Here is a 10019-nt window from a genome sequence, read left to right as displayed (position 1 = left end):
TTATGATTGGAACGTTCTCCTTATATAGCGTCAAATTCTCCATTATATGTTGTAAATATAGGAGTACATAGGGCACAATGCTCTCCGTACCTTCAAAGCTCTCTCACATACTAATAACTATTATGCGTTTGGGACTTTAAAGTTAGTCAAGATGACAGAATCAAATTGTCTGTAAAATTGATACTAAAGATATCTTCTGACAGAAAGAGCTATTATATTATATTCCTAGAGAGTTATTATATTATATTATATTATTAAAAATGATTCAAAGAAATTTCGATTGTATATATAAAATTCTAAATCATACTATTACACAAAGTTTGATTATTACGTCATAATAAATTTATTTATGTAAATATAAAATTTTTAATATTCTAATAATAAATTATTTTATTAAAGAATATATATTAGATACAATAATTAATATTTATTTAGATTACTCTTAATTTATAATTTCATAATAGTTCTAAATATAGTCAAAATATAGATAACAAATACCTAAATTTAATAACTAAATGATATATTTCACATCTTGAATTAATCAATGATATATAGTTCTATTTTATATTTGAAAAAGATCAATATTATAAACATCTTTTTATATTAAAGATTAACCTAAACAATATTATAATATAACATGAAAAATAATGACATCTATTTCTAAAATAGATTTTTTAAAAAAAACTTTGTGATGAGTAAAATCATTAAAGTTTTTAGTCATCATATTTAATGTATATGTTATTTTAACGAATTAGAATGACTGAAAGATCAATAATTTTGTTTGAAGATATGTATTTCATTTTATAGTAAAAATAACGATTAATAAACTGTAATTATTTTACTAATGTATGTGTTACATTACAAAAATACATCACAGTATATTAAACGCAAGTAGTCCTACAATAATGTTGATTTATGATAATCTATATTAAATAATATAATATAAAGTATTGTAACAACTTTATACATCCAATTGATAATGCCTTAACTATATTATTATTTCATATGATATAAGTCCAACAAAAAAGGTCAATTATTATTTGTTTTATAAAAAAGCAGTGTTGTTATTTAAGTTAAGTGTAAAACGATAAAAAAACATCACATCAATCAAAAGGCAGATCAAATTAATTAGTTTTCACTTTACTGATATAAATTTCTGTTTTGTTATAAACACATCCTTATAGATACATTTTAGTATATAAATATTTTTTATTATATTTTATATTAATAATTCTGATAAAAAATATAAAAATTAAATTTAAAATTTTTTAATTTTGCGTTTATTTTAATAATAAATTAATTTTTAAAATATATATACACTTTATTTTTTTAAGCATATTAACATTTGTTTTTGTTTAATATAGATTATTAATCATAATATATATACATTAAAATTGGTTATTAAAATTAATTATTAGTATAAAATGTACATTAAATAATAGATATATATTAAAAATAAATTAAATTATATATAATTATACATACATATAAACATATAGTAATTAATTTTTATAATTAATTTTAATGTGTTCATAATATTTTTGATAAATTATTACATAAAAAAACAAAACTACACAACAAAAGATCTTGTCTAATTAGATATGTCATTTTCAAGTCATTAATATTTCCAAATACATAATGTGTACTTTAATTTAATTATCTGATCCCACCATTTATAAATAGAAATGTTTGCTATTTGGCAGTTTCATTATTATCACCAGAAAAAGAAAAAAGAAACAAAAAAATGTCTCCATCGTCAGAGTCTTCAAGTTCCTCTCGTTCTTCGTTCTCATCATCTTCGACTTCAAACAAAAGCAGCAGCAGTATGTCCATGGAACATACGTTGATGCAAACTCACCATACTCATCCTCTTCCTCCACCTCCTCCGCCTCCGGTTGTCACTACTCTCAGCTTGAGTTTTTCTGGTGTTCCACTCACTAACGTACAGCCTCATCTGCAAAACCAGCAACCTCATCTGCAAAACCAGCAAATCTGTGCTAACAACAACGAACTTCTTCCCCGTTTTGATTCTTTGTCCTCTCTTCTTCGGAGAAAGAGGATCTGTGAGAACATATCAAAACGCATGATGAAGAATCGTGAATCTGCGGCTAGATCAAGAGCTAGGAAACAGGTATAAACCATTTATTAACAGTCTGTGTGTGTTCTTTTTAAAGAAGTTCCTTATGACATTTTTAAAATTATTATTAGTGAAAAATTTTTTATTTTTATTTTAACAAAGATGTTTTTTTGGTGACATTTTAACAAAGAGTTTAATTAGGAACTAAATTTTTTTAATTTAATTTTTTTTAAATTCTAAATTTTAAACTCTGAATCAGATGGTGAGTGACTATCTCACTCATTTATTTGAACAAGTATTCTAAGTGTAAATTTGCCTTGTGAGTACATGTGAGTATACAGCAAATTCATTGATTAAATATTAAATTCTTAGATAAAATTCAGATCCATGCTTGATTCGTCATACTCGAATGTACTAAAACATAGGCAAGAAATAAATAAAAATACTAAATTTTAAATTCTTAAAAAATAAGTTTAAAAAATAATTTGACAGTTAAAAAAATTGTCTAATGTTATTTAATTAAACATTGGTTATTCCTTACTAATTAAATATTGTAAATTTAACTATTTAGTTTTATTAATGAAACTTTGTTTTTTAAAATATATTGTTAGGATTTTTCTAACAGCTATATTTATTATTACTTTTAATTAAAGTCAATTTATTTTTTTTATGCTAGTCAACATAGCTTTAAATTATAGCGCTACTAATAAGATTTATTCAATCTAATAGTTACAGTTAAATTATAGCATTGGAGTTGACATCAAATGATGTTTAAGCTTTTTCAAAATCTTTTTGTTCATCACTATTTAATTTATTAAACATTAATGATTTTGATTTACTTATTTTAATTTGATGTTGATATAGGCTTATACACATGAGCTGCAACAAAAAGTTAAAGAGTTAATAGCAGAGAACAATAGACTCAGAAGACAGAACCAACAACAAGTTTGTTTTTCTTTCTCCGTCTCTTTCTCTCTTATGTTTTTTAAATCTTTTCTGATTAGTTATTCTTGATTATTTGAAAACTATGATATTTTCCTTCTATATTACTCTTTTAGACTTATTCACTTGCTAATTCATGTGATTTTACATTTATTTTAGTATATAAAATATCAATTTCATGGCAATAACAACAATAATAATAAGTAGAGATTGATTTTTAATTAGTCAATATTAATCTATTTTTAATTAGAAAATTAACTTTTTAACCTTTATTTTTGGACAAATTAATTAAAATTTAAAATTTAAAATTTATGATTTAAAATTTAAAATTTAAAGAGATGATGAATATAAGAATAAAAAAATCATTTCAAAAAAATGGTTGATAATACTCATTGAAAATAACTGAATTTTAGTTATACGATAAGAGTTTAGCTAACATGATCAGCTTACCATTAGGAAAAGACTTTAAATTTTTTAATTTAATAGATACAAAATAAATGCATTGAAAATTTAAATTTTTTTTAGCATATGTTCTTAGGGCATAAAATGGATAAACACATATGATAATATATAAGAGCAAGTGTTAAGATTATAAATTGAGAAAATTTTTATTGAAAATACAAAAAATTTGGGTACGTTTGATTTGCGTTTTTATTTTGGTTTTCATTTTCAATTTTTTTTTATTTTTTGAATTTTATGAAGAAGAAAGTGAAAATGAAAACAGAAAATATAATTTATTGTTTTTACTGTTTTTATTCATTCCTTCACAAAATCGAAAAAACAGAAAACACTACAACTGAAAACATAAATCAAACGCACCCTTAAGTTTTCAATGTATTTATTAAAAGAAAGAATTTAAAACCTTCTACTAATACTAAATTTATCATATACTCTGAGGGCACATATTAGCTAAATTTTTAATAATAATAATAATAGTAATAATAATAATAATAATAATAATAATAATAATAACTATTTTAGATATATGATAGTGGTACATTTATCTTATGAATACCTTGTTATTGTGATACTGTCCAGATCCGTGATTAAATACATGATAGATGTAGATAAATAAATATGAATTTTAAATAAAATGAATATATTTTATTCCTAATTGTTTATTTTAAAATATTATTTCTATATGTATGATTGTCTGATCTTTAAAAATTGATGCTTCTTTTGCAATATAACTCATTTGAAGAATTATTTTCCAAAACTATATATTGTTTGATTATTTGTCAAACCATAAGAAAAAAGAATAACAAATATATATACATGGAAAAAAGATAAAGAAGAAACACTATGCATTTGTATAAAGAATTCTTGTATAATATATATAAGTTGATTTAACAAATACTATCTATTATTAGCGGCTTAAAACACATAATTACTGAATTTTTATGTCAATAATCTTAGAAAACATTTGAAAAATTGATTGGATTAAAAAAATAATAATTTCATTTCAAAAGTTTTCTTATACTGGAAATATTTAAAAAGTAAAACTTGAAGAAGTTCATTGTACTGTCATATATAATAACAAAGGAAGGATAAAAATAATAATATACAATATATGTATTTAAAAGACCTCACTCAACAACACATATAAGGACAATTTAAAAAAATTAAAAAATACACAAGTTTTTTAGAAATGGTGCGTATTTGTGAATATTAATAAAAGAAAATAATCAAAATTTTATATATGAATTTGAAATACAACCAAAATATATTGTTTTAAAAGCTATTTGCATAATAAGTATAAGATATAATTTATAATGATTTTAATATTTTAATTTAGTAAATTATATTTGTACCTAGAAAATAAGTATAGTATTAATTGTATTTATTAATATTTAATTTTTATATATGATAATTTTGTTTATTATATAAGTTTGTCTTATTACTAATACATTTTTCTGCCTCCTTTAGTATGTGCGTCTTTTATGTTGGAATAGATATTCCAAAAAGGTATATCTTGTTAAACAATATTTAAAAATGTGTATCATAATATACACAAAAACGGCTTACCGAATTAAATTTTAAAGTGGTCTCTATTATTAATTTTTGTATTAAAAAATTACATCACATTAGTCTTCAATTGTCTTTTTGTTAAATTATTTCTCAAATCGTGAATAATTTGATACATATTTTTTTTATGTTAGACTAGACGAAACGAGAGAATTCTTTAAATTTGATGCTGAATAATTGAAAAAATGATATCGTTTCGTCAAACATTTAAGATTAAAACTAAAATAACATTGTTTCGTCTAGTTTAATATAAAAGAGTATGTATCAAATCACTCACAGTGTGATGTATAACTCGATACATGTAAACCAATGTGGTGTAATTTTTCAATTTCAAAGACCTTTCTATTACAATTAAAATCTTTAAAACTTTTTCAATGTAAACCGGCCAATCTTTGTAGTTCAACTCACAACTTACGATTTTTTCTAGGTCATAATATTATCATGATATATACTATTAGAAGAGTGAGGTATTTCAAGAATAATTAGTGATTTATATAATTTTAGTCGTTGATCTCAATTATATATGTAAAATATGCATTCCTAATTGTATTCTAGTATTTTTAGTTATTAGTTTTGATCATGTATATATTTTATGATCAAAATCAATAACTAAAAATACTAAAATATTTAAAATTATGGTACACGTGAAATACTTTTTATACTATATATAAATTTTATCATTGAGATTAATGACTAAAATTGATAGAATATTTATATTCTTGAAATATCTAAATTTTTTTATACTATTATAAAGATATCTCCACAAAAGCCCATATTATAGTATTTGTATCTTATCTTGTATATCAATGTATGTTGTTATGTGATTGACATTGATCAAGCAATAAACACAGGTATATATCAAAAGTAAAAAAAAAATGTTTGACATACATAAAAGAAGCATATTTTTATTATGGTATTAGAAAGCAATATATTCTCAAATATAAATGACCAAACTAATATGACACCCAAAAAAATGACCAAACTACTAACAGTAGTAATGCATCTTATATTTTTTGAAACTGTAGCTTGTTTGCAACACTTTAAAATTAATGTCCCTTGATTGCTTGCAGATAGTTGAAATGGGTTCCAAGAAGGATCCAAATGAGAAAAAGGGCAAAAATAAGCTTCGCAGAAGTGGTAGTATTTAGTTAAGAAGAATGATAGAAGGCCAACATTTCTAAATAAAAATTAGCTAGTATTAACTCAAATATAAAGAAAAAAATTTGTTGGCTTCTAACAATTGTGTTTTGTGTTAAGCAAAAACACTATTAGTATTGCTTAGGTATTGGTTTGTATGGTTTGTAAGGTGGTTATTCTGTGAAGATAGTATTAGGAACCATTAGATGATTCAGCCAAATATATTAAATAAAATATATGAAATCATCTAACAGTTCACAGTACAATTTCACATGAAGATATCTTCACAGAAATATACGCCTTGTAATATTATAAGTAGTATTGTGTGAACTCTATGTATTATGATGTATTATGCTATGCTAAGTGAAATTATGAACTATTTGTGTTTTTTTTTTCCCTTTAAAAGAGGAATATTTTATATATAAAAAATTTTGAGTTGTGGAAGGTTAAAGAGAGTAGAAGACAACGAGAGAAGAGAGGTAAAGAGAAAGAAAATCTGAGAATAGATTTGCTTGCTGAAGTAGAATGAAGAACACAAAGTTAACTATTATGATGCAACGACCATATGCAACAAAATGTAAACTAATTCTGATTTGATAATTGTGTAAATTTTTTTTATTAAACATTAAAAATTAAACTGAATGAATGGTTTTGTTGAGCATGAGAAATTACACATTCAAATACAAACTCAATATACAATAGTTAGAGATATCAGAAACTCTTCAAATTTTAATATGTTGTAGAATACATTTTGAAATAAACCCCAAGAAAATTTTATAAGCTTTAGATTGATTTTTGTGGAGAGTAGTATTAGCTTAACAGAATCAGAAAAATAAAATTATGTTATAACTTCCAAAACAGAATCATCCAAATCTGGTTTACTCAATCCACAAGCTACTGCCATTAGCTAATATCTGAACTATCAGATTGTACAACTAACAATTTAGAACAACAATACAAAATATCAGATTCAATTTCTCTTCTCGATCTCTCTCTGCATCATAGTTTCATAGAAAAGAGCAGGTCTTTGAGTTGTTCAAGAGGAAAAAGTCTCTGAAGGATCTTCTTCGGAACTAGAGAGATATCTATTTACAAATGAGACAATACAAAAATTATAAAACTTAAGTTTCAATGTATTTATTACTTTAAATAAGTTTAAAAATTTCTGTTAATAGTAACTTGAATGTGTCTTATATCAGATCATGTTGAGTATATTTTGGTTTCTCTTTTCTCCTACCAATGTTTTTTTAATCTGTAATATGTCTATGAATTTTGTTTAGATTTACTAAAACTTGTCTACTTTATAATGTGAACCAAAGAAGATTCTTAAGAAGATAGTTCGAGAAATTTCAGATGCATAATATATTGTGTGTTCGCATGTGAAGAAACAAATATAATAATTATTGAATGATATTATAAGTCTGAGTTTGTCAAAATGGTTATGTACAGGTGCTAAGTGCTGAAGTAACTAAAGGAATCTAGGGAGCTAAATCCATAAGTTGGTTCAAACAAGTGAACATTTTATATACCTATTGATATAATCATGATAGAAAATTGGATTATATTGGAACCGTTAATGATAGTTTTCGGTGTTATGTATTCAAAGCAAGCAACACGAATAAGAAAGTAATTCTTTTCTCAGAAGAAAAAAGCTTGGCAAAGAATTGAACATTAAAACATGGTACCCAGAAACAAATCATTCCTCCACCATAACCAAATACTTACAATTTCAAGATCCAAATAAGAGAAAGTCTTGTCACCAAGTTACCAACATTGACATAACAAAAATAGGGAAAACAAGATAAACCATCAAAGTAAAACTAGCAACTATAGCATAAATGGAACCACAGGGCACCAATCTGAGAAGCTAAGCATGCAGCAGGAGAAGCAGCAGATCATCATCATTCAAATGCCCACTGGTTTTCGCGGCGGACCTCCTCCTCCTCCTCCGGCGTGAAGTCGTTCTTGATATTGAAAGTCTTGCGAATCTCCTCCGGAGTCTTGCCCTTGATCATGTCTGCCACTGTCTGGCAAGTAAGGTCCAAGAGGCTCTTGATGTTCAAGTAGTTTGCAGCCTGAAAGAACCAAAATTTCACAATTCAAGGTTAACCAAATAATCACCATTATTAATCAATAATCTCAATTAGTCAACGTAAACTACAGCAAAGACTACTAACACCATTAACAATTTCAACAAATTAACAACAATTAGGAAATAGCCATATGATACTTGTGACTAAATACTAACTCGGAACCCAGCTTAATTATAGACCTAACCCTAATTAACAGAATACATACCAAATTGTTAATCGTAATAATCATCAAATCAGATAAACCTAAATTTACAAAAATCCCGAATCTCAATGAAAAAACCCCAGCTCCCAAGTTTCAAAACCCAGAACAATCAAACATATAAATAAAACAAAATCAAAAGTAACTAAACACCTAACAAAAATCCCAAATTCAAAAACCCTAATACCCAAATTATGAAATCAAACGCAAGAATTCAAGACCAATAGTTCCAAAGAACGAACGCCGAGAATTGAAAACTCACCAGAATGAGATCGAAGAGCGTGGCCTGATCGACCTTAACGAATTCAGCATCCCACATCTTGAGATCCTCCTCGGATGGCTTCTCCTCGGAAGCAGCAGCATCGACGTGCTTCTTGCAATACTCAATCACCTTCGCAAGGATCTTGCTGGTGACGTTTGGAAGAGGAATTCCACTGTCAGCGCAATCGTCTTCGATCATGTGCTTGATCGTCTGCGATTCGAGAGCCACTGCCTCGTCAACCTCAAACGCCTCGCCATCGGAACTTTTCAAAGTGATCTTCTTCGTTGACGCCATTTATTATCGATTGAAGAAGAAAAGAGAGATTCTTTGCTGAATTAGATTTACACGAAGAAGAAAGAGGGCTAAAATCCTAACCCTAATTTCGTTGTTCTTTTTCCCCTTTCTTTTTTCTCCTAATTGAAGAGAGAACGAAAAGAGCGTTTTAGAAAACGATGAGTTGAAAGGTGCTTGAGTCTCAATTTATAATGAACGAGTGATGATAATTTTTTCGTATGGACACGTGGCAGTATTTTATTGGTTATGAATGTTTTTTTTATGATTAGAATTAGGATTACTAAGACGATTTGGTGGGGTTTGTATCAGAGTTTTAGATTTGAGATGAAATAATCAAAGATTTTATTTTCAAATTGCAAATTTTGAGGGTTTAATTTGATTTATGAGATTTGATGGATTATATGATTTCAAGATTTATTGCATCTTATCTTATTGTTTAGAAGATTGGAATTTTTTTTAATCAAATTTAAGACTTTATTTATAATATATTTATTAGGATAAAAAATGTAAACAAGCCAAGGAGAGAATAATTTGACACAAATAAGTTAAAGCAAAATCTGATTCATCAATCAACCAAAGCACATTTCTACGAATTTGGTTCGAACTCAGTTTCCATGTAATTCGAACCAATTAGGTTCGAACTCCAACTCTATAATTCGAACCAATTAGGTTCGAATTAGAGTGAAGAAATAGCCACCAAGTAATTCGAACTAATATGGTTCGAATTACTAAGAATTCGTTTCACACAGCAATTTAAGTTACGAACATAGTTTCTGCATCATGACTTAATAAAACTCGCACAGTTTATTTATTCCGGTGTGCATTAGACATACATTTCGTTTAAAACTGCGGAGACAGAACATATTCATTAACTAAAATCTCATTCAAAGTACATCACACTAACGTTAACAAATTCTATCAGTCATCAACTACAAGTAAGAAAATCGATAATAGTGGAATCTAAACGCGAAATTGAAACAACAAAAGTAC

General features: G+C 26.0%; 2 protein-coding genes across 2 annotated transcripts; one reads left to right on the top strand and one right to left on the bottom strand.

Annotated features, from left to right (window-relative positions):
- The first annotated feature begins 1726 nt into the window (after positions 1 to 1726).
- On the top strand, positions 1727 to 6521 carry LOC130945941 (protein FD). Its single transcript, XM_057874630.1, has 3 exons — positions 1727 to 2131; positions 2942 to 3022; positions 6115 to 6521. The coding sequence occupies exons 1-3, from the start codon at positions 1745 to 1747 to the stop codon at positions 6190 to 6192; spliced, it is 546 nt and encodes a 181-aa protein (XP_057730613.1). The 5' UTR covers positions 1727 to 1744; the 3' UTR covers positions 6193 to 6521.
- A 1324-nt stretch (positions 6522 to 7845) lies between these two features.
- LOC130938528 (SKP1-like protein 1B) lies at positions 7846 to 9200 on the bottom strand. The gene is made up of 2 exons (XM_057867160.1): positions 8736 to 9200; positions 7846 to 8256 (listed from the first exon to the last, which is right to left on the bottom strand). The coding sequence occupies exons 1-2, from the start codon at positions 9027 to 9029 to the stop codon at positions 8083 to 8085; spliced, it is 468 nt and encodes a 155-aa protein (XP_057723143.1). The 5' UTR covers positions 9030 to 9200; the 3' UTR covers positions 7846 to 8082.
- Positions 9201 to 10019: the final 819 nt, after the last annotated feature.

Source organism: Arachis stenosperma, chromosome 1 (genome assembly GCF_014773155.1).
Source record: "Arachis stenosperma cultivar V10309 chromosome 1, arast.V10309.gnm1.PFL2, whole genome shotgun sequence".
Lineage (NCBI taxonomy): Eukaryota > Viridiplantae > Streptophyta > Magnoliopsida > Fabales > Fabaceae > Arachis > Arachis stenosperma.
The sequence above is the reverse complement of the archived record's forward strand: the minus strand, read 5'-3'. Positions and strand labels throughout refer to the sequence as shown.

Bases quoted from the DNA above. Each gene is read 5' to 3' on its own strand.
- LOC130945941 (XM_057874630.1), top strand. From the start codon at position 1,745: ATGTCTCCATCGTCAGAGTCTTCAAGTTCCTCTCGTTCTTCGTTCTCA. The intron at 2,132-2,941 runs GTATAAACCATT...ATGTTGATATAG, and splicing joins GATCAAGAGCTAGGAAACAG to GCTTATACACATGAGCTGCA. The intron at 3,023-6,114 runs GTTTGTTTTTCT...GATTGCTTGCAG, and splicing joins GAAGACAGAACCAACAACAA to ATAGTTGAAATGGGTTCCAA.
- LOC130938528 (XM_057867160.1), bottom strand. From the start codon at position 9,029: ATGGCGTCAACGAAGAAGATCACTTTGAAAAGTTCCGATGGCGAGGCG. The intron at 8,257-8,735 runs GTGAGTTTTCAA...TGGTTCTTTCAG, and splicing joins CGCTCTTCGATCTCATTCTG to GCTGCAAACTACTTGAACAT.